The sequence below is a fragment of the Chelonoidis abingdonii genome, chromosome 1 (assembly GCF_003597395.2).
Source record: "Chelonoidis abingdonii isolate Lonesome George chromosome 1, CheloAbing_2.0, whole genome shotgun sequence".
In the NCBI taxonomy this organism is placed as follows: Eukaryota; Metazoa; Chordata; order Testudines; family Testudinidae; genus Chelonoidis; species Chelonoidis abingdonii.
In genome coordinates, this window is record NC_133769.1 from 64390731 (window position 1) to 64415440 (window position 24710).

Genomic DNA, 24710 nt, shown 5'->3' on the forward strand with positions numbered 1-24710 from the left:
CCAGGGCCCAGTGGAGGAATATCAGGGCTACTGGCTTCAGCCACTAGATGGGGAGGGAGAGGGACCTCAAGGCTTTAGCCCTGCGGGGTTCGGGGCTCCGGACTTCAGCAACTGGGGAGGGGGGGGGCACTTGGGGTTTGTGGATTCTGCCCCATGGGGTCACCAGGACACCAGGCTTTAGCTATGGAGCCCTGTGGCTCCTTGAAACTGGGAGGCCGTGGACCCCGACTGAGAACTGCTATGTTCATGTAGGCAAGCCCTGAGTTCCCTGGACTGTGCCTTTCTGTTTCTCGGGGCATTGGAAGTTTGTTTACATTTAACCTAATCTCTCAATTTCCTGGTTTTAAAATACATGGGTTTGAGCTAACTACAGCATCTCTGTAATGTGTTACTGTAAATTTACTGATATGTACTCTCAACCTTAATTTCATTTTAAAATAGTTTGTCTATGAATATCTTGTGTGGCTTTAAATGAGTAAAAGTTTAATCTTGTGGCCTATATATTTTGGAAGTGGCTGGATACCCAGGGCCAGCTAGCATAGTTCTATGACTCAGCATCACTACAAGGGCCCTTGGTTTCCGGTTCCCTGGAAGCTTGGTGTACTACTACTAGGTACTTGCATCAGTAATTTCCTCTGGAAGTTCTTACCTTCACTTGCTTCAAAAATGAGATTTGGCAGCAAGGGGCATCTCTGCAGAAGAGAGAGAGCCTCAGGATATTAACTCTTCTGTGGATTACTGGTTGCCTGCTGGGGTGGGAGAGATTATTCATGGAGCAACCTAATCCTAACATAGATCTTCAGTCCCTGTGGTACTTCGGCTATTGTTCACCTCCCTTCTTCCATTCAGGAAGCGGTGACCTACATGTAGAATAGTCCCTTCAAATCTGATTCTCATAAGGCAAACTGGCCCATAAGTAAGAAGAGTATCAGTCATCTGAGTGTCTCTTACTTTGCAAATTAACAGGATATTTTGAATTTGCAAATGTAAGATCCCAGAAGAAATAATTATAATAAATTTTACGTAGATTATACATATAAGGAGGGAACCTGGAATATCTGAAACATCACTGTGGAGTAATAGGCACCACAGTGGGACATCATACATGAAAATATTGCAGTTAAAACTGTTTCTGTATAACATGTGCTACAAGACATGGGGAGAGAAAATGTAAGGACTGAGGTGTAGAAAGGTCACAAAACACCAAGTAACCAATGATAATGAGGAATTAAATTTTTTTTTTAATTGACTGAATCTCTTAATAGGAATCTATTGAAATTTAGCTGTGCAACATATTAAAATACACAATTAGGTAAACATACAGAAAAGATGGGCATTAGGACCTCCTGCCTTCAGGAACTTTATTTCTTTGTAATTTTAGAAGGTTAGCAGTGTTTGGTATTTTCTTGAAAACACGTTAGCTTATCAGTAGTAAACATTAAATTTTGTGGCTCCATTAATTCTGTCAGTGGTTTCCTTTCCAGGTTTTCAGAACAGTTTTTGGCATTTAAAATAAAATGACTCCAAAGGCCCTTGTATTAATCCATCACTGCTATATCTTGATATGTAGCCAAAACAAAAATTGTTACACACTTCCTTCTGTCCTTAATCATAGCTTAGAAATTGAGAGTATATGGACAAAATTATCATAAAAATGCCTTTTTTATATTATGTTTTTCCCCTCAACAGTCTGCAGATATATTGTTGACTTAAGAATTTTGGGTACATTATGTGCTTAGATGACTAATTTTACTTGAGTTTTATTGAGAATTAGACATATGTATATACAAATAATCTGAAGTTTTTGCTCCTTTTGTGGATAATAGCATAAGCATTTTCTTGCTCCATTTGCATATGATCACTTCCTTTTTACAAAAATATATTTGAGAGCTTAAAGTCTACAAGGTAGCCCTTTTTTGTCAGAATATCATTACAGCCTTTATTCAGTTCACTTTTTGTCTTCAGAGTTAGTTTTCTATCTCATTTTGAAGCAGAATATTTTATTTGTAATAAAAGAAAACTAAAATTCTTTATCCTTTTGCAAAGAAATAGATCTTTTTTTTTAATATTTGACATCCTTGGATATGCCAATTTCTGAGATGTTCTGGTAGAGGAGTAGTATGCTTATTTTTTCCTAAATTTATCTGTTGCAGTGAAAGGTGATGCGTCACCCAGAATGTCCACTCTGCAACAAAACTTGTCCTATACAGATACCTCTACAAAGTATTTTTGTCTTATCTGTTTGTGTCAATTCAAAGTTTGTTCCAGTTTTTGAAAGCATGTTTATGCATATGTTCAAGTCCAATGAATATTTTAAAGGTTATCATTACAGAATGCTATGGATCTTCAGTTAGAGACCAAATACATTTTTAAACTAGAAGAAGATAAACATCCATTTGTTCTTTTAGTATGTTAAAACTATCTTATTTTTAGCCCTTTATCACAACTGTTTAAATGTTTTTGAGTTTTCACTTTGTTAAAGCAATATCTCTCTTGTGGGCAAGGGTTTAAATTAAACAAAATCATGTTACTATTAGCATTTTTATTTAATTCTTCAAAGATAACTAGTTAAACGATTTGGTCATTTTATAAACCTTTAGTAATTTTATTCAGTAATGATAAAATATTTGCAGTATATTGGTCCTTTACATCAGGAGATGGATTTTTACCTAGATACAGTACCTGTATTTAAAGGGACTAGATTTTAAAGATCTTTTAAAAACCTAGCCCATGGGTATGTATACTTTTTGGCTTGAGAGCCGCACTGGGTTTCATATATGGTACGGGAGGCCAGTTAGGGGAGAGGGTCATAGCCCAACTCCCCCCTCCTATCTGCCCCTCCCCCGGACTGCCCCTCCATCCAACCCCCTCTGTTCCCTGACGGCCCCCCCGAGACCCCTGCCCCATCCACACCCCTCCGCATCCTGTCTCCTGACCGCCCCCGGACCTCCACCGCCCATCCAACCCCTCCTCTCATTCCTGACGGCCCCCCCAGGACCCCTGCCTCATCCAATCACCCCTTCTCCCTGTTCCCTGACTGCCCCTGGAACCCCTGCCCCTGACTGCCCCCTGCCGGCCCCTCCAACCCCCTCTTCCTGACTGCCCCTCCCCGGACCGTAGCCCCCTGTTCAACCCCTTGTTCCCTCTCCAACTACCCTGACCCCTGTCCACACTCCTGCACCCNCAGCTGCACCGCCCAGCTGGAGCCAGGCCACACCGCTGCTGCCACCATGCAGCACAGACTGGGTCAGGCCCCAGTTCTACAGCTGTGCTGCCCCAGGAGCTCACAGCCCTGCCACCCAGAGCATTGCGCCAGCTGCGGGGTGAGCTCAGGCTGTGAGGGAGGGAGGAACAGCGGGGGAGCATTTGGGGCTAGCCTCCTGGGCCAGGAGCTCGGGGACTGGGCAGGACGGTTCCGTGAGCTGGATGTGGCCCGCGGCCCATAGTTTGCCCACCTCTGATCTAGCCCCTTTATCCTGAAATCTGGCTCCAATTGTTGGTGATGAGTACTTTTGAAAATATCATCTAAACCCTTTCTGGAACATAAGAAAAAGACTACTTATTAGAACTAATTGACAACCAGGAAAAAAAAACCAAACCCTAGACTAGTCTGTTGAAAAAAAAAAAATTGGCTAGCTCTGATTGGGTTATCTAGCTTTCATAATTACTGAGGATATGTTGGTTTTTAAATCCAGAGTATTTTTCAGTATACTCAGTACTTCCAAGTATCAGAGGGGTAGCCGTGTTAGTCTGGATCGGTAAAAGCAGCAAAGAATCCTGTGGCACCTTATAGACTAACGTGTTTTGGAGCATGAGCTTTCGTGGGTAGTACCCACTTCGTCGGATGCATGTAGTGGAAATTTCCAGGGGCAGGATCATATAATCTCTGCATATGAGAAGCAAGTGAAAGTCTTTTCTAACTTGGATACCCTTGATATTTCCCCCCATTTAATCTGAATTTGGGCCAAGTGATTCAAGGTCAATAGTAAAGAAAATTAGAGGAAGCGGACATCCTTGACTTTTCCCCATCCCATCCTAAAACTTCTTGGTTTGTTTTTTTTCCCTTGTGCACTATCAAAGCAGCTGTAGAGCTTCCTTTAGCCAATGTAGAAAGCTACCTCAAAATGCCATTGTTTTATAAGACTAATGCAATTTTGGCTGTCAAAAGTTTTAATTGCACCCAGTGATGGGATGATCCAGGAAGGTGCTTCTGACTGACAGGAACATAATAAGCTAAAGCTTTATGAATACTATTAGGAAGTTATCTACCCTTAAATTCGTTTTGATCTCTCTGTTACTTTGGTATTACTGTTTCCAGTCTCGAGGCTGAAGCCACTTTTAGGATTTTAAATTGTATATTCATCCAGGAACTTAGAGCATTTTTACCTTCTCCTATCCTTCTTGATAGATCAACTCTTTATCAAACATAGTGAGTGTGGCACCTCCCTTTTCTGAAACTTTAAACTTTTGTCAAAATTGTAATATAGAAGAATAGTTCTCGTCAATATTCGAGTAGTTTCTCCTTTATAAAAATCATTTGCGAAAACATACAAACAAATTATAGGTACTAATTAGACAGACATTTCAACCGTATGCAGGAGCTGCTTGCTTTATTTTTCTGTCTTCTGATTTTAACCTTCATATTACACTGTGGGGTGACTAAATATTCCTCCAACCCAAAGTGGTTTGTATGGCAGTATACATCTATTACAATCTGTCTGAGAGAACATAAGAGTATCAGTTTTCCTTCCTTTACTTATATTACTATAATTAGCTACGTCAAATTATAGAAATTCACTTAACATCTTGCACAGAATTCCTACAGCAATATCTTAAATAGAACACCTTTTCACTCTGCATCCCTTGTTTTGAGAGTCAGAATATTTGGAAGTGAATTAATAGCATAAAACTATCACCATATAAAACTGCCAAGCATTTATTGTCTGAGAATATACCACTAAAGAAATGTTTCACTGAAGCAGATACGCCTTACTAGTGGCTAACATACTTGGGGATGTTACACTAATGTAAGGCTTCAAACAAAGGTTATCCAGACACAAGTGTATTTAATTTTGTTAACCTTCACTTTCCCCTGCCAGCTCCATACAAAAATCTGAAACATATTAAGAGTATGTGTACACAAGAGGCTTTTTTTAACCTCAAGTTCATTAACTTGATGTAGTTAACACCTTTGTGACTTGTCTTTACTAGGAAAAAAGGTGATAATTTTTAACGTGTTAATTAACATTTTAACCAATAGGTTAAAACTATACAGCTTTCCTCATATTGGTGTTTGTGTTTCTGATGAAGTTCATAGACAGATGCTGGAATGACATCTGTGCCCTTGATAAGTTGCCTCTTGCAATTCCCTACCTGTATCTAGTATAAGCTATTTTCCTCAAAAGTATATGGGCAGATCAATACCTGGTGTGAGTGCTCCCCCTTTTTTTTTGTACAGAATTAAGTGCACTTGGGTGTTGTAGACTCTTACTCCTGGGGGAATTCTGTGCCACTATGCAATGCAGAATTTTGCAGAAATTAATGTCGTGCGTGTAGAATTTCCTTTTTTCCCCACAGAAATGGGCTGCAGAGATGTTGGTTGCCACTAGGGTCTGCTGGACCTGGCAGAGCCCAGCTCACAAATATGAGACTAGGCTGGGGGAAGGGAAGGGAACTGGGGGGGTTCCCAGCACCTCAATTCCTAGCATGTTCTGAAGGAAGAAGGCGGTGGCGGTGGTACGCAGGAAATTCTGTGGAAGCGCAGGACCCAGCATCAGGCTTTCTCCCTCTGGATCCCTGACCTCTGGGAGGATTGGGAGTGTGAGTGTCTGGGCTGAGGGGGGCTGCATCTGGTCTTGAGGGGATCTGTGTGGGCTGAGGGAGAAGAGATGTGACTGTCTGGGCTGGGGTAAGGCCGCAGCTGGGCTCTGAGGGGTGGGGGTGAGTGTCTGGGCTTTGGGGAGGGGCGCTGCTGGGCTCTGGGAGGGAGGGGGTGTCTGTTTGGGCTCTCGTAGCAGTTTCTGCAACTCTCTACTCCTGGGGAAATTGTGTGTGTGTGTGTGTGTGTATTGTTACAGACATACTTGCTGACAGGTATTTTGAAATAAATTTCCAAAATTGAAACTGGTGTGATTATATAGTGTTATTTTGACAAATAAAATTTGCAGAATTTTGCAGATTTTTAAAATGTTATGTGCAGAATTTTTATTTTTTTAGCGCAGAATTCCCTCAGATTTATACAGACTTACAGTCAGGATTACAAGGTAAGAGGATGTTGCTTTGCCATCTCTCTCTGCCTGTCATGTTTGACAATTCGAGACCCTACTTATTGAATCCTACTGATGTTCTATATAACTTTAGCATCCAGAGTTTCGAATGAGGTTCATCTGTGATTGAAGACCATGGTTTAAAGATAAGCACAAAGAAAATGGAAGCCATGCAAATAGGGAATGTGGAAGAAGTTATAGTTTGAAGTTTCAGGAGAGAAGCTGAGGCAGAAGAAAGAACTTGTATACTTGGGAAGTATACTTAATGCCATCAGAGGGAGATCTGGAAAATTGAAAAGAAAACAATGTACATGGATGACATTGAAAAAGATGACAGGAGTATTGCAGGACAGGCAGTTAAGTAATAAAGGAGAAGTGTATGCTGCATGTGTTTGTCCCTGCCTACTCTATGGTTTCGAAATGGTGAGTCTTTCGGAGATGGAAGAACAGATCATGCCGGTAGTAGAAAACAGTATTCTTAGTAGAATGCCAGGCAAGCAGAGGGTAGATGAGTATGCATGAAAGAAATTAGGGAGAAGATGAATTGGCTGGAAATGCACATTTGAGGTGGGCTGGACAGGTGATAAGAATGAGAGGAGAACAATCAGCAAAGAAAGCATGGAAGGAAGAGTACGGCAAAAAAGGACGGAAGACCAAAGATTCAAGGGAAAGTCTCTGCTAAAAGAAGTTTGAAGATAAAAGGACTGGAACTCCCAGACCATGGCACGAATCCATAGGTGTTGAAGACATGGTAAAGAATCATGGGCATCTCTAACCCCATGTAAACAGGAAAAGGAGTCAAGAAGTGAAGTTAAGGACTTTTCAACAAATAATAGCACAGGGATGAATATTAGGAAAGTTTTTGTAAATATTAAGAATACCAGAAAATATTTAAAAATTGATAAAGAAATGGGAACAGTTTGGTGCTTCTGGAATGTTAGGGGACTAAAACACTAAACATGTAAGAAAGGTACTTTCTGCTTTTGAAAAAGCAGAAGGTAGTAGTGGCAGTGCTTCAAGAAACTAGCTCAAAACAAAAGAAGAAATCAAACTTAAAAGGAAATGGCCATCTCATATATATGGAACGTCTTACAGTTCCTGAAACAGAAGGGTGTTTATACTACTAAGTAAGCAAGTAGCAAGGGAATGTGAAAGTATCAAAACAGACCCAGATGACAGGTGAGTTTTGGTGCAGGGATGTGTAGAGGGTTACAGTGTGTAACATCTGTGCTCCAAATGAGGATAGCTCATTGGTTAATATTTTTGGAATGATTACAACAGTTCAGAATTCATGGATAATAGGTGCAGATGACTTTAACTGTTGTCTTCACCTAATGTCAGGTAGATCACCAATTAGGTGAGAAGCTCCATGTAAAACAGCTCAAATACTGGAGTCAACATGTAAAGAATAGGACATGATAGATATATGAGGTTCCTACTCTCTAATGGGAAGGATTTCACTTTTTACTCCAAAATTGCCAAAATGTATAAAAATTGATCTATCCTAGTATAGCAAAAGTTCTTTTACATGAAATTTTTAATGTTAGAATTGTATTAAATTATATCTCGTGCCATGCATCTGTCTTCCTGACAATTAAGTCTAATTCAGGAGTAAGAGAGAGAGAAGATGGAAATTTAGTAATATATTGTTAAAAGGCATAGGCTTTGTGAATAAAACAAAAATTTTCCGATTATTATATTGAAGATAATCCCTTGCAGGAAATGTTCCCAGAAACTAGTTGAGGGCGACCTTTAAAGCAATAATGAGGGGACGTATTATCTCATATAATTGTCATTTGGAAAAAAAGACATAAGAACATGTAGACTTAGAGGAACAAACTTTCAGATTGAAGAAGCAATATTATTTGACTTAACGCAGACTTGCTTCAAGAGATTGACAAAAAAGCATTAGAAGCGCTAATAACAGGGGAGAAAAAACAGACAGCTCTCTTGCTGAACACACGTGTTTTTGAAGGGGAAACAAATCCCAGACGGATTTCTTACAGAAAAGCCAGAACAGCCGTACCCTATGTTAAGGACAAAAGTGGAATACTCCAAAAAAACAAAAAAAGGGATTAACAAAATAATAACAGAATATTTCAGAAAGATCTATACTAGCAAATATGTAAACATGGAAGAATTAAGAACTAGTATATTGACTGGTTTTAAACGGCCCAGGCTTTCGTATAATGAGTAGTAGATACCCAACAGCACAGGAAGAAATTGAGATGGTAATTGCATTACTAAAATCAGAGAAAAGTCCTGCACCAGATGTATCCATCCTGAATACTATAAAATGTTTAAAAATACAAGTCTCTCCATTGTTAGCTAATGTATTTCAGTCTTCTTGGGTAATAGTGTGGTTAATAAAATAACTTCTATCAGATATACCGTATATACTTGTTCATAAGCTGAATTTTTTTAGTAAAAAAGGGAGGCATCAGAGAAGGGGGTCGGCTCATGAACGGGTAAAGAGAGGGAGAGGTGGGACACAACCCCTCCTCCAACAGAGGGGGCAAAGAGAGGCAGCAAAGCCAACAGAGCCAGAAGGGAAGAGGCAGAGCCAGAGTTTCTCCACTTCTGGCCGTGCTGCTCTCCCTCCAGCTTCCGAAGCAGCTGCAGCTCTGGGGCTGGCAGTCTGTGGCCGCGCCTTCCTGCCTGCAGGAGCAACTCCAGCCAGGCCAGAGACGTCCTCCCCTGGCCCGTCCCAGCTAGGGTGGGAAGCGATGGGATGAGGAGAGTGTGGAGGGTGGGCACAGGGGTTACTTTCCTGACCCACAGCTTCTTCCCCCTTCTCCACCCCCCACACTCCACCCCCAATTTCCCCACTGATTGCTGTCCCGGCGCATCAGGGTAAACAGCTGGCGGGCCAGGACACTTTGTGTACTTAGGTTTATTTCTGTGCCTGTGGACACTCGAGGTAAACAAACTGTCTTTATTTATCCATCTTGGGGGGTCGGCTTATAAACTAACTGTTTTTGATTGAGTATATACGGCAGTTTGATACCTAAACCAAATAAGGATGTATCAGATCCAGCATGTTATAGGCTCATCTCTTTAATAAATATAGATAGTAAGATTTTAACTAAACTACTAGCATCCAGATTAGAGACAATAATGCCTAAATTAGTGCGCCAAAGCCAAATTGGCTTTCTAAAAGGAAGAAGCTCCTTAACAAAAAAACTCCTACATATGCTACAGGATTCTGAGAGCTCTAATAGAAACACCTGCGTTTTTAGCTATGGATGCAGAACAGACTTTTGATTTAGTAGAATGCCCATTTTTATTTAGAGCACTTTGGGGAACACTTTAATCCACTTCTGAAAGTAATCTACAAAAATCCTAAAGCATGTATTTGGGGAAATGTCTCAAAGACTAAGCTGATATTGTTATAGAGAGGAATAAGAAAAGTGACCCTTATAACCTTTACTAATTTGCTTTAATTATCAAACCATTAGCGCAAAAAAAAAAAAGAAACCAGAGACACTGAAGAAATTCAGAGAATAAGTGTATTAGGAACAGAAAAGAAAGTTTCGTTTTACGCTAATGACCTTATGCTTTTTATACAAGATCTAAATAAAAGATGGCCAGTATTACAAGAAATAATTGAAACCTTTAGTCTACATCCTGATTCCTGATCAAACTAATTTGAATCAGAGATACTACACCTCTGCATCAAAATATACCTGATAAATTTTACATGCCCACTGAAGGTAGTGAGGAGACTAATTGCCAACCAAAACCCAAAAAGTCAGTAAGTTCTAAATAGCTATTTGGAATAATCTTTTAAAATTATGTCTGAGACAGAATCTGTAAGCTCTGAAATCATATTCAATATTTGTAAGGAGACCAGTGTCTTGCAAAAAGTTCAGTGAGTTGGGAAGCTCTAGAACTTAATTCAAATTAGAAATAGCTGTTTAGCCAGTTGACTGACCAAATGTTCATATGACTTTGAATGGATATTGTTTGATCAGATAAAGTCAAAGGATAAAATTAAATGGAGCACATTATTTAAAATGAAAGTAACACTATCCAGTATCCAATTTATTTTAATCATTATTGGCATCTTAAGAATACAGAACTACCTAAGGCACCAATTATTAAATTATCACTTCATCTCCTAACAAAATAAGCCTAAACAAATATATATATTTAATATTTGGAGCTACTTTCTAGCTAAAATAATAAACATATCACAGACATGAGGCTGATATAGGTAAGGACAATATGACTTCCTTTTGTTGTTGAATAGCATTCTCTTTTATTTTGTAAAATAAAGATCATAATGTCATCCATTTCACATTGCTCAGTATGTTCTTGAATATACCCATAGTAAATATTTCATTCTGTAACAGCTAAAGTTTCAGAATTCAGTTGAGTACGAATAAAGTTTAATAATTGGTTTTCTGTTCTTATATAGAAGAATTGCTGCATTGACTTAAATAGTAAACTGCCTTGACTATTGTCAAGTATCTTTTAAGGGAGTTGCTATAATACTGTTTTACAGAAAATGTGGATGTTACTTTAGCACATTAAAAGATGCCCTGATTTCAAACCAAAGCAACTTCCTTCTTTTCTTTTTCTCAACCCTCTACTTATCGCTGCAGGGTCTGAGTGCATATTCTTTAGTCAAACATTTACAAACATGCTTTAAAACAATGCAGTCAAAATTTCTTGTGTGCCATATTTTTAAATTACTGCACTATGTAGAAAATGCCTTTAGTCTTGGAATCTATATTATAGTTAAAATGGGAGAGTTGAACTAACATATTTTGTCACAGCAAATGTTTGACATGCTTACTGTATTTGTTAGTAGACCTGTTTTGCCATTCCTATAGGACCTTTTATTTTAAAAAGTGAAAATTAAAAGTAAGAATGACCTGTGAACGCTGTTGTCTGCAATCCTATGATTGATCTTTTTGTACTTTCCATTGTTAGTTTGATATCATTTAGAAAAGTGATAATGAAATAATTCTCCACTTATTGTTTTACAGAGTTTGTGAAAAGGTAGTTTGCTTTGTATTGAATGCTGTAAGTGCCATAACTGCTTTCTGTTTTTCTTAGTACTCAAGCTTATCAGTGTCAGCAAGAATGTAAACAGTTCTAAGAATGTTTCAGCTAGCTGCCTGTCGCAGAGCAGTATGACTTACTAAGGTGTCATATTAAGCTGTCACATTATTTCGTAGCAAATACATGTTTTTATATAGATATTTAGAATATGGACAACATTTCTCATCTAAATATAAAAACTTTCTGATTGCTATCTTATTTAGAATCAAAATTTACTTATAAAACTGAGTGGGATTACTTTGACTATTTGGTAGATATTAACTGTAACAGATTGCTTCTCTTTCTTAAAAACAAAATAGTATTTATGTGGTCAAATACCATACACATTACAAATTTTTGTTTGAAAATTTAATTGAAAATAAACAATCAGTTGTTCCAGCTCACTTTGTCTCTAAGTTCCCTTTAAAATACTTGATCTCAAGAAACTGGAGTGTAAACAGTTTCACTTTTGATTTAACTTGAGCTTAAATAGTCAATGAGAAGTTAAATTCATAATATTTTATAACTTTCCTGTGCATGTAGTCTGTGTATTTATTTATTGCTTTTGATGCACTGGAGAGAGGTAAATAGTGAGGTCACCCAAAGATCTGTACTGAAACCTATGCTGTTTAACATATTCCTAAATTATCTGGAAAAGTGGTGAAGTGGCAAAATGTGCAGAGGATACAAAAATACTCAAGATAGTTAAATCCAAAGCAGCAGTGAGTAATTACAAAGGGATCTCACTACACTGGGAGACTAGTAACAAAATGGCAGATGAAATTCAGTGTTGATAAGTGCAAAATAATGCACATTGGAAAACAATCCCAACTATACATACAAAATGATAGGGTCTAAATTAGCTATTATCTTTCAAGAAAGAGATCTTGGCATTAACATGGATAGTTCTCTGAAAATATCTGCTCAATGTGCTGCAGCAGTCAAAAAAGCTAACAGAATCTTAGGAACCATTAGGAAAGGGATAGATGATGAAACTGAAAATATCATAATGCTGCTGTATAAATGCATGGTATGCCCCCACCTTGACTACTACATGCAGTTCTGATTACCTTATCTCAAAAAAGATATATTAGAAGTGGAAAACGTAAGAGAAGGGCAATGAAAATGATTAGAGATAAGGTACAGTTTCCATATGAGGAGAGATTAAAAAGACTGAGACTGTTCAGATTATAAAAAAGGTAACTAAGCGGGGATATGAGAGAGGTCCATAAAATCATGAATGGTATGGAGAAAGTGAATAAGGAAGTGTTATTTTTCCCTTCACATAATGTATTTGTTCCCTCCTTTATCTCTGTTAAAATGTTTGCCGGTGAAAGAGATCAGTCACATATTTAATACTCATCAAAGCCAGAGGCCTCCCCCTGTTTCGGGGATCAGTGGTTCCGAGCTGGTAACAGGAGAGTTGGCTGGACCCCTTTATTTTCTCCAACTGGCACAGGATGAGGAATTCTCTCTTGAGTGTGGCGAGGGTCCAGAAATATCCCAAACCTCATGACAAATGGGCTCTGTAAGGGGTTGTTTCCCGCTGGGTGACCATTATTTGCTAGTGACAGGGCATGGAAATTTCTTACCTACTTTGGCCTTCTATGCCTTCCTTTCCTGTTAAAGAGGCATCCCCCACGGCTCCCTCTGCCTGTGTGACTGGCCAGCCAGCGGCAGTGATAACTTTCTATGCATTTATCAGACACTGTGAGGTAACACTGTTGCTGGAGGAGGTGTCTGTGTGGAGAGATTGCAGCTGGAGCGGCAGGGGCATTGTGGTAGGAGGAGTCCTCTGGGTGACTGGGCAGGGGGTACCCTAGTCAGGTTGGTGAGTTCTGGAGGTTTGAGATTTTGGGGGCTGGTTCTGATGTGCCCAATCCTGAGGCTATGGGTCCTGGAGGTGGATATCACTGAGGATCTGGTGGCTGCAGCACAGCTGGGGTGGGTTTCTCTTGGGAGGCAGGAGAGGGTGATAGAGGGTGTGTGGTACTGTGCCAGGGTCTCTCTGTCTGGACTTCCCCCACTGGCTCCTGGGATTGTTGCCATGCTCAGTGCACAGAGCTGTCAGGGGGATCCCCAGCTCTAGGTCAGGGGATGCCAGGGAAGCAGAGTGTGAGGGGTCCTGCTGTAAAGCATCAGGTGGTCCAGCTGGGAGGAGGATGTGGTCCCAGGCAAACGGCATGGCAGATCCTGCTGAAGGGCAAGTTGGGGTCCTAGGCAGGCAGTGAGGGAATCCCAGTGCAGGGTTCTTTTGGGGGTTCTCTGGCCACTTTGGGGTTCCCAAGCTGATAGTAAATGTATGGTGGAGATTCCCTGACCGAGGGTTCTGAGGGGTATCAGGTTCCTGGCCAGGGTTCCCTGGGGGCTAGGTCCCAGGGAATATCTGTGGGGGTCCCTGGCTGGCAACTCTGGATACAAGGGGCTATCTGGGGCCCCTGGCTGGGGACTCTGATTGCTACTACTGACCACACTCCTCAGCTGGTGCCAGAATCCTGGTCCAAGCACTGCCTGGTGTTCCCCAGGTACGGCCAATCACCATGAAAACTTTCTATCCACAGTGAGGGACTGAGTTCCCAGTGAGAGGTCCTTTTGAAGGTGTCCCTGGCTTCTGGGGGCTCTTGGGGGGAATCCTTTGGGTAAGGTATTATCAATATTTAAAAAGGGCTGTAGAGGTGATTCCGGCAATTATAGACCGTAAGTCTAATATCAGTACCAGGCAAATTAGTTGAAACAATAGTAAAGAATAAAATTGTCAGACACACAGAAAAACATAAATTGTTGGGCAAAAGTCAACTGGTTTCTGTAAAGGGAAATCATGTCTTACTAATCTATTAGAGTTCTTTGAAGGGGTCAACAAACGTGGACAAGGGGGATCCAGTGGACATAGCGTACTTAGATTTCCAGAAAGCCTTTGACAAGGTACCTCACCAAAGGCTCTTACATAAATTAAGTTGTCATGGGATGAGGGGGAAGATTCTTTCATGGATTGAGAACTCGTTAAAAGACAGAGAACAAAGGATAAGAATAAACGGTAAATTCTCAGAATGGAGAGGGGTAACTAGTGGTGTTCTCCAAGGGTCAGTCCTAGGACCAATGCTATTCAACTTATTCATAAATGATCTGGAGAAAGGGGTAAACAGTGAGGTGGCAAAGTTTGCAGATGATGCTAAGCTGATAAAGATAGTTAAGACCAAAGCAGATTGTGAAGAACTTCAAAAAGATCTCACAAAACTAAGTGACTGGGCAACAAAATGGCAAATGATATTTAATGTGGATAAATGTAAAGTAATGCACATTGGAAAAAATAACCCCAACTATACATACAATATGATAGGGGTTAATTTAGCTACAACTAATCAGGAAAAAGATCTTGGAGTCATCATGGATAGTTCTCTGAAGACATCCATGCAGTGTGCAGGGGCAGTCAAAAAAGCAAACAGCAAGTGGGTGGTGAAGCACTGCAATGGGTTACCTAGGAAGGTGGTGGAATCTCCTTACTTCGAGGTTTTTAAGGTCAGGCTTGGCAAAGCCCTGGCTGGGATGATTTAGTTGGGAATTGGTCCTGCTTTGAGCAGGTGGTTGGACTAGATGAGCTCCTGAGTCCCTTCCAACCCTGATATTCTGTGAGTTATAACACATGACCAGGAGTTGCCCAATGGAATTAATAGACAGCAGTTTTAAAACAAACATAAGGAAGAACTTCCCGTGGCAACAAGTTCCACAGGTAGACTGTGCATTGTGTGATATTGTGAAGGCCAAAAGTTTAAGTGGGTTCAAAAAATAATCAGACCTATCCTCCATTACCTTATCTATCAATGGCTATTAGCTAGTACGGTCAGGGACATAACCCCAGACTCCAGGTGTCCCTTAATGTCTGACTACAGGAATCTGGTACTGGACAACTCAGAATTGACCTGTTCTGTTGATTTGTTCTGAAGCATCTGTCACTGGCTTCTGTCAGATAGTACTGGGCTAGATGGACCATTGGTCTGACCCAGGATAGCTGTTCTTATGGTCCAAAGAAGAGAAGGTGATTTAAATTATATCCTGGGAAGAGTACATAATAATATCAGAAGGCCAAAGGTATTTTCACAAAGTAAAATTTTCTTTTCCCAGTGGCCATATTTTATGCTTTTATTGCTTAGAAGCATTAGGATCTAGTTGTTTATTAAATATTTTTAAGTAAGTATCAAATCTCACATGGAGAATTCTTGAAACAGAATGTCTGCTATGAGCCATTTTGTTTTTGAAAGCAGAGAACATCTGAACACATAATATTTGTGACTACTTCTGCCTAACTTTTGCATGCCATAGTACTAAGCAATCTTGGGGAGCCAGGCTTGAGGCAAAGTCCAATTAAGTCAGTTAGGATTTTTCCATGGTTTTCAGTGGTTTTTGTGTTGGGCCCATATACTTAATCAAGGAAAAACAGTAAGATTATGCTGTATATTAATTACATGTAATTGTTACAACTCAAGGAGTCTTCTTTATTGAAAACATTCAACAACTCCAACTTGATAGTTTTTAAAAGTATGTGTAGTTTAGATAATGTGCAAAGAACATAATGCTCTGATTTGACTTGGCGTTGAGTAAACATGAAATATTTTCTGATGTTTGCGTCTCACACAATTTCTGTTAATGTCCATCAGTCAGTAAAAGGAGAACCTCTTAACAAGTGGTACAACGTTGCTTTTAAATGGCTGAATTTACACTAATTTGGGAATACTTATCTTTTTAAAACATTATTCTTATTTTAGTTACAAATGACACTTTCATATCTCATCTCAAAAGCCATTTTAAAATTTAGAAATTAATACAGCCTATAAAAGGTTTTATGTTCCAATTTTTAGAAGAAAAATGCATCTGCTTTATTTTGTTCGTATAGGCTGATCAACTTTTTGGCATTTTTTTTCTATAGGCCATTTTTGGCCTATTTTAGTAATTTTTGTGATATCTGGTGTGATATGAAAGTTTGACATGAAGTGTTATGAAATAATCCATTTTAATTTTAAGAAGATGCATTTTGAATCTGGAAGCCATTATCCTGAATAATTAGCGCTCTGCTCATAAGAACTTTATTTTTTCATACTTATTTACATACATTGTTCATCTGTTAGCTTTTTCTTTTTCATGATTAATTTTAATATCTCAGCATTTTTATCTAATTTAACATTTTCATATTTTTAAAGGTCCCCAGGTGCATCCAATTTTTCAGCTTTACCAAAGATCTCTCCATCTCTATCAAATAATTATAACAACATCAACAACAGAAAGTAAGCAACATATCTTAAGAATTTTTTTATTTAATTGAAATCTCCCAAATATGATTTGGAAAATGACCTTGTTTTTTTACTTTTTAAGTTAGGGAATTAGTTTTGTTTTGACAGTGCTCTGGTTGTAATTTCTTTATTATTGGTCAGTACTTCTTAGTGTGAGTGCTGTATAAACATGATATGAAGAAGTGAAACTCTGTTAAAGATGCTTGGGTGACTCATATATAATACTGTTCAACAGATATGAGACTAAAAAGAACATTGAGCGCCATAAGAAAGTGTCTTAAGACTTCCTTTAGAGTTTATCATGTTAAATACATTTTTAAAAATGTACTGATGTATTTGAGAGAAACTAATAAATTAAAGGACCTTTAAAGTGAAGGGAGGCAATCCCTCCTCCCCCCCGCCCCCCCCAAAAAATCCCTGTGGATTGTATTAGAGTGGACAACATCACACACAGGTTTGAGACCACTGCAATATGAAGATATAATGGTCAGGTGAGACTGATTTATAGTCCTTGAGTTCACATTGATAGTCTGTCTACCTACTGTTGTGCCTTGATGTTAGAAGTCTGAGATCATTGCATAAAAAGGATTGTTGTGTTTGGATATTGTAACAATAGATGCTCAGTGAAAACACAGACTTTTAATCTTTCTTTAAAATGTGCTTCTTTAAAATTGTCTCTATCACTTCCTCTTCTCCTTGGGCTGCCACCTTGATGTGGTGGTGAAACTTGCATATACTTAACATCCTAAGAGCAATGCTGTCTGGAGTCCTGTACTCCTGGTAGGGTCACCCAGGGCGGTCAGGTGAGATTGCAGTAAGATGATTGTGCTGTAGTTGCACACTCAAAGGAGGATCTTCAAACAGACTTTAATTGCTTCTCTGAAGCTTATAAAAGCCTAAGGCTAACTCTGAACATCAGCAAAACAAAACTTCTCCACTAGACAGTCCTCAGTCAGTCATCAGACCCAGCAAGAAAGATCTGTATTGACAAAGAAGAACTGGAAAATGTAGAATACTTTGCTTATCTTGTCGGCCATCTCTCACAGGGGGCAGACATAGATGTCGATATTCAGCACAGAATTTGCTGTGCCAGCTTTACCTTTGGCAGACTGTCTCAATGGGTGTTCAACAATCACAACATCAGAACACATAGTAAACTGTTAGTTTACAAAGGGATGGTAATCCCAACTCTCCAAGGCTGTGAAACTTGGGTGACCTACAGAAAACACCTGAAAAACCTGGACTGTCAGCACCAGCGCTTTCTACGGGAGATCCTCAACATAAAATGGGAGGATCGTTGCACTAATGTCAGTGTTCTCACAGAGGCCAGCATCTTCAGTGTTGAGGCCCTGATTATCCAGCACCAGCTGAGGTGGAGTGGGCACGGTGTGCGCATGCTTGATATATGCTTACCAAAACAACTGCTGTATGCTCAGCTTGCCAAAGGAGAAAGGAAATGAGGAGGCCAAAAGAAACACATTAAAGATACCCTCAAGATAAACATCATGAGAAGTGGCATCGACAGTGCACGCTGAGAGACAGCAGCCCAGGATAAGGATAACTGGTAAAGACTTGTCAGAGAGGGAACATCCACTTTTGAGGAAAATTGCCTTGCCCTGGTCGCAGAAAAACAATAGAAGAGAAAGGAAAGACAACAGTTAAGGAGCAATTTCGGCCCAACCCAGTCTTCCAGCACCACCTGCAATGTCTGCCAATGAGCCTGTGGCTCAAGAATTGGACTTTTCAGTCACCCATGAAATATAAAACCTGTAAAAGAGATCATCCTTGACCTAGAGGGATTGTCGTCGACGATCACTTCCTACTTGTGAGGCATTTACAGGGTGCTGGCACTTTTGTTCAAAATGTCAGCAGACGTATCAAAGAGACAATGAGTGTAGAAACTGAAGTGTTGTTTTACCACTAGAAACTTGTTCAGGTTAAATTTGAGATACATAAGAATAGTATTGGGAAGATGATTGTTGCAGGGCTAAATGGAAATGTGGAGTTGACTTTGCTGTTAATCCTGCTCTAAACTTAGAGTATACTCCAGTCTTTTACTATTTTGATACTAAAACCTGAAAAAGGAGAGAGATCCTTACAATCCTGGCTGAACTCTCCCTTGTGGATGCTTACGATGCTGCTGTAATAGGCCCAACAGTTCAATCCCGGATTCCAGTCACTGTTTCAAACTCAGAGCTTCTAGATACACTCTCAAGCACACGCACACCCTTAGCCATGGGACTGTTCAATGTAACTGCTTAGGCCCCAGAACTAGTGCTGATCCTCCCGAGTAGCAATTGCATGTTCCCCAGTGCTCCATTAAAGCTGGGGGTGCTCTCGAGTACTATTTCATCCACTGGAAACTGTGACAGGTAAAATAAGGAGGACAGAGACTTTGCAAAGGAATTCATAAATCAGTCACACTTTACTCATAGACACAGCACGAGAAATACAGAGATCTATGAAAAAATAATAAAAATAATAAAACACTGTCTCCAGTGTCCTTACCTTTTTGAGAGCTCTCTGTGGATGTTTGTCAGTCCTTTCAGGGCCCCAGAACCCTCCTCTCCTCCGTCTCTACTGCCCAGTCTTGCCTTTTTGTTCCGGTCAGTGAGAGAGCACCTTCTAAGGGCAGAACTTGTTCATTTATGAAGATCCAGACTCCTCATGGAGGTTACTCCCTCAGCAACTTCATGTCCATCCTCAGGTGATTTGTTGCTTAGTTACAGCGCATTTGAGGTCCAAATTGGGAAACTGGTACCCCTGGGCTACAGCCCTTGCATTATTCTATGGTACTTCTATTTGAATGGGAAATCATTCAGGTTAGTGGCTTTTGATGGCACTCCATTGTTAACCCTCTGCTAGTGAGCCCACAGAATCTCTGCCAACCTCTCCTAGAAACCCAATATGGAAGTTATATTCTTATATTCTGTTGAAACTTCATATGGCAAAGTACATATCACAAGAAAATTCATGGTTCCCAAGTGTACACAGCATTCATCTCAAGAAGTAAAGGGATTTACTCTAACCAGGTTCCCAGTGTCTTCTGAAGCTTATTGGCTGCAATAATGGTTGTAAAAGACTTTACCACACTTGTTGCCAGACTGTTTATTAAATCAGGCAGCACAGGCATTGCACTAATTACAAGAGCACTCCCACCATGGGGAAATGGGGATCACTGAGCAGAACTGACCTAGGGGCAGGGACGGCTCTAGGGATTTTGCTGCCCCAAGCATGGCAGGCAGGCTGTCTCCGGCGGTTTGCCTGTGGAGGGTCTGCTGGTCCTGCGGCTTTGGCGGACCCTCCACAGGCACACCTGCGGGAGGTCCACTGAAGCCGCGGGACCAGCGGACCCTCCGCAGGCAAGCCACCGAGGGCAGCCTGCCTGCTGCCCTCATGGTGCCGGCAGAGCGCCCCCTCCCCCCCCTAGCTTGCCACCCCAAGCATGCGCTTGGCGTGCTGGGGCCTGGAGCCGCCCCTGCCTCGGGAGGAAAGGTCTCCAAACCACTAGAACATACCTCTCTTTTGTGGGCCAGAATTGAGACCAGAACTAGATTCCCCTTTGGAGAAATAAATTAGGACAGATGCATTTTCCTTACAACAGCTCAGCATTGACAGCTTACCTGAATTTGTGTGTATTTCATCTTTTGGAATACTTTCATTTTATTTTATGTTGCCACAGGAATATTATATTTACCATATAATTTTTAGTAGTATGTACCACAAAATACAAAAGGCTATGTTATCACCTTGCATGACTCTCATGTTAAAACAAAAAATGAGTATCAATTTATCTTCATTTGATTAATTGTATCTTAATATAACAAATTAGTTACAAAATAATGTAATCCAGAGAAAATATTGCATATGGTTTAGTCTGTACAAAGACTGATATTTACATCTAGAAGATTTCTGGCTATTTTAATGCTACTTATACTGTTAATATTATGACCCTTATGTATGCATTATGTCTCAGGTTGATGCAAGGTGCTTTCCCTTAGTGTCTATGTCTAAGGGAATGAAGAGCTTTTTTTAAGAAATATGAGGTATACTTGATTCTTTCATGTGTGTCTTGGAGGAAGGAGAGGTTCTCTAATTTTTTCTTTGTAATGTTCAAGAGAGCAGACTTTTTTAAAATTAGTTTTCTTCATCAGTAGTGAAATACTTTCAGATTAACTCAGAAAAACTGGTGAATTAAAATAGATACATGTACGGAGGAGGACTGAAAGTGGGAGTTCATCTTGAACTCATTTAAATTGTGTATACTGAATACAAGTCTTAAGGGATATTTTTTAAATTAAAAAGTGTCCAGGGTAAATCATAAACCACCGACACCCACTTGTATTTTTATGATTATGAGGATTAATTCGTTGCACTGCATGTTCTTTCCTTGTCATGTGTTTTCTTAGCAAATGACCTTCAAAATCTTTCTCAGGTTTAGCCTAATGTGAAATAATTGAGGTTTGTAGAAATGCTCTTGAATCTTATCCAAAGCTGCTATCATAAATATTTCATATGATTAGTAACTAAAAACAGTTTAAGGAATTTTAATCTTTTACTTGATTTTTTTTTAAAAAAATTCTATATGTAAGATAAAACTTGCTGTTTTACTGGGCTCTTTTACTATTCCAGTTTTTTAAAATATGTTTGTTTTACTGGGGGGTTTTATATTTAGTATTTGTTTTCTGTCATACGGTAATAAATTATCCTTAACTTAGCTAACATTTTAGTTATGATATAGTCTCCTCCAGTCTCACTAGATAGGTACATGATGGAGCTTTTTGAAGTTGGAATGTACTTGCTAGAAGGCATTTTGTGCATTCCTTATTACTCCAGGCTTTTTCCCGCATTTGAATGCTGGATTGTGCTGTCCTAGCAGTGAAACTATAAATAGAATTTCTCATGCATCAAGCCAGTGATGTCACGGTGGCCTTGGAAATCTCAGCTCTCACCTGTAACCAAAGCACAACTCTTCATTCCAGTTTCTGCTGTCCTCACTCTCTTACAGTAGCAGAATGCAGAAAGGATATCCATGAGATGATTTATTGCTGCTGGTGGTGCCTAAAGTCTGAGTGTTTTAAATTTGATGGAACAATGAAGAATGGAGTGAGCTGTGAAGCTGCTCCTATAAATCAAGGGTAGAGAGATACAACAGTAGTCTGTGTTGGTTGTTTCAGTGCATGAAAATGTTTGGTTGCTTTCAGGGAAAGAGATCTTCCTTTTCTTTTTGACTGAGATTTAAGATTGATAAGTTCCAAAGTTAAATGCTTCTAAGAAGATATCTAGTTAACAATAGTTACTTTTAATTTTAGATAACTTATTTGATAATTACCAAAAATACTGGTTGTATTAAAGCATTATAGGTCATGTGACTGCATTGTGAAAAATGTTTTGTTTTCTTACAGTGTGAAAAATTCAAACTATTGCCTCCCATCATACACTGCTTATAAGAACTATGATTACTCAGAGCCAGGAAGACACAATGAGCAGCCTGGCCTCTGTGGCCTAAGTAACTTGGGAAATACGTGTTTCATGAACTCAGCAATTCAGGTAGGTGCTTCAGAATAAAGTGAGCCTGACTTATTACTTGGAAATTAGTATTTTTGTATTTTGCATTGAGACACTTGGTTACTGGCAGAACACTATAAAATTTGAGAAAATAGCACAGATTGTTATGTGGGGAAATTTAGTTTTTGTTTCTACTGTTTCCCCTAATGTTGTGCTTTACACATGGAGCCAGTTGCAAAGGGAAACCCTGAGTAGGATCCTAAGTAACCCAAATGATCCCTTGAATAGGATTCTGCACTCTGTTGCTTGGCACTTCGTGAAAAGCACGAGGTGCAGAAGGAAACAAATTCTAATTGTCTGGGTATACCGCAAGGAGGACAGGAGACTTGTTATGGGTTTAATCAGGCCGCAACTTTATTATATAGATGTCTGGGACTACCCAGCAGATGAAGTGTACAGTACAGGCAAATCCATGCTTATTTAAATCAATTCTCTGGGGCTTTCACCAGACCCCCTTTGTTTAATCCATGCTTATTCAACTCAGTTTTCCGGGGCTTTCACCAGCCCCCTTTTGTTTCCATCCAGGTCTCCCAGCTGACCCATGGCTTGGACATTACCATCCATCAGCCTCATAACAAGGTTAAGGAGGGCTATGAGAACAGAAGGGGTTGGCTCCCTGCCATACTGATCATAGGAGTCCCTGAACCCCTTCCTCTGTTCTGTTCCTTTATCCAGGATCTCTTTTTTTATGTCCTTTACCTGGCCATTTATCTGGTCACTGTCTGCCCTCCCTATGGAGTACCTGCACTGAACATCCGCCACAAGGAGGTGCCAGCCATTTGCTTGGCTGCCTACCCCCCCAACCCCACCCGGTTCCCAGACATCTGCAAATGGCCTAGCAGCCCTACTGGGGAGAAAGAACCTGTATTTCTCTGCATTTCTGAAATACATTACATATAATCCTGACAACAGTACTGTGAGCTAAACAGGTGCTGTGTTATCTGAATCTTATAGATGAGAAAACTGAGACAGAGTTTAAATGACTTGCCCAAAGCCACAGAGAATTATTTCCAGATTTGTGATTTGACCTTCAGTTCTCTGCTCAGACTCCACTGTGCTACTCTTCTCATAAATAAAATAAACTTGGTAACTAGTTATGAAATTTTTTAAAATGGAGGGGAAGAGCTGCTGGGGTGGCCAGGGGGCGGGCTTGTGCCTGTGTGCGCGTGCGGTTCCTATACAAACTTAGAAATGCCCAGATGAGGTGATTCTTCTTTCTCTACTCCCACCAAATATGTACCTTCCTAGATATTTCCTTGCACTATTAGCACTCCACTTGGATTACCACTTGCACCTGAAATTTTGGAGAGGAGGGGAGAGAACAATGACATCAACATAAAATAATCTTAGATAGAACTAAGTAAACTAGGAGCTAGCTAAAATTTTGCCATACATGCCAAAAAAAAAACCAAAAAAACCCCAAACACCTTATTACATTTATTTCCAGCGCTTCCCATCAGTATAATCTGAATTTTTGTTTTGTCTGGATGACTGGAAAGTGGTTATTGAATTAGAGTAGCCTTCCTTTTCAGACATTTCCTATCATATTTCATGAGACATCTAATGTGAGCCTCTGGGACTGACTATTTTTGATCTGGTAGGTCTAGAATCAGATATTAAAATTTGTATTTCAGGTAACTTAGTTGTTTAATGAATCAATTTGTAAAACAGGATATATGTTTGCTTCCACTGACTTACAAGATAGTATTATATGTGTTAATCAGAAGATAGCTTTATCTTTGATCTTATTGAGTACTTGTTTATTTCTTTTCTTGGGGGATGGGTGGAGGACTCCTTTGTTCCTGTGCAAGAAGCGCAAGGATTTTCCCTCAGTCCTACTTCGCAGCCATCCTTCCTGAGGAGAACTAGATGGAACTCTGCGTAGCCTGTCAATGCCTCATTATAATCAGATGTGAAAAATGATTGAGCATTGTGAGCCACACCCCTCCACTCCCAGGAGGTGAGCATGTTGCTTTCATGGTGCTTCCACCCTCTGCTGGGCCAGAGATCAGTTAACAGGAAATATAACCCCAATCTCCCTACTGGCGGTACAGTGCACGACCTCTAGGTGACCTCTTATTGAAGACAACACTTTTATGTTGCCTCAAAGGCATTTATTTTGGCCTCTTGTTACAGTGTTGGCATGAGTAGAACCCTTTCACTGGGGAAGGTTAGCTTTAAAGTCTGTACTCACGCAATTAAAGCTTCTGGTGAATTTCTTGAGGATATTGATGCCTTTCAACTTAGCTGGAATAACTTAGGAATTTTTGTTCTTCTGAACAAGATTGAACATGGGAATAAAGGCTTGAGAGTCAGATAATGAACTGACATCTATTGGATTATTTTAACCTTTTATTCCCATCTATATAATTATCCTGTTCTTTCTGAGTGAATAGGTTAATATGTCAGGAACTTTTCGGAATATATTAGCTGCCAAAGGAATGGGAGCTGATCTACTTATAGCTGTGAGAGGTAATAAAAATTTAGCAAGACTAGTATTTTTTTTGTGATTTGTGGTAGAAATAAGCCCAAATACTAATAAAAC

At 39.8% G+C, this 24710-nt stretch overlaps 1 protein-coding gene across 6 annotated transcripts in view; it reads left to right on the plus strand.

The window, feature by feature from the left end:
* USP15 (ubiquitin specific peptidase 15) overlaps positions 1-24710 on the plus strand; it is a 133598-nt gene that overhangs the window by 74971 nt on the left and 33917 nt on the right. For 3 of the 6 annotated variants that reach the window (XM_032769682.2, XM_032769684.2, XM_032769687.2), the window contains exons 7-8: positions 16508-16591; positions 22003-22147. In XM_032769682.2, the coding sequence (XP_032625573.1) occupies positions 16508-16591; positions 22003-22147 (229 nt within the window). Of the gene's footprint in view, positions 1-16507; positions 16592-22002; positions 22148-23954; positions 24126-24710 lie in introns of all 6 variants that reach the window. The other 3 variants (XR_004372219.2, XR_004372221.2, XM_032769683.2) reach the window with 2 other exon arrangements.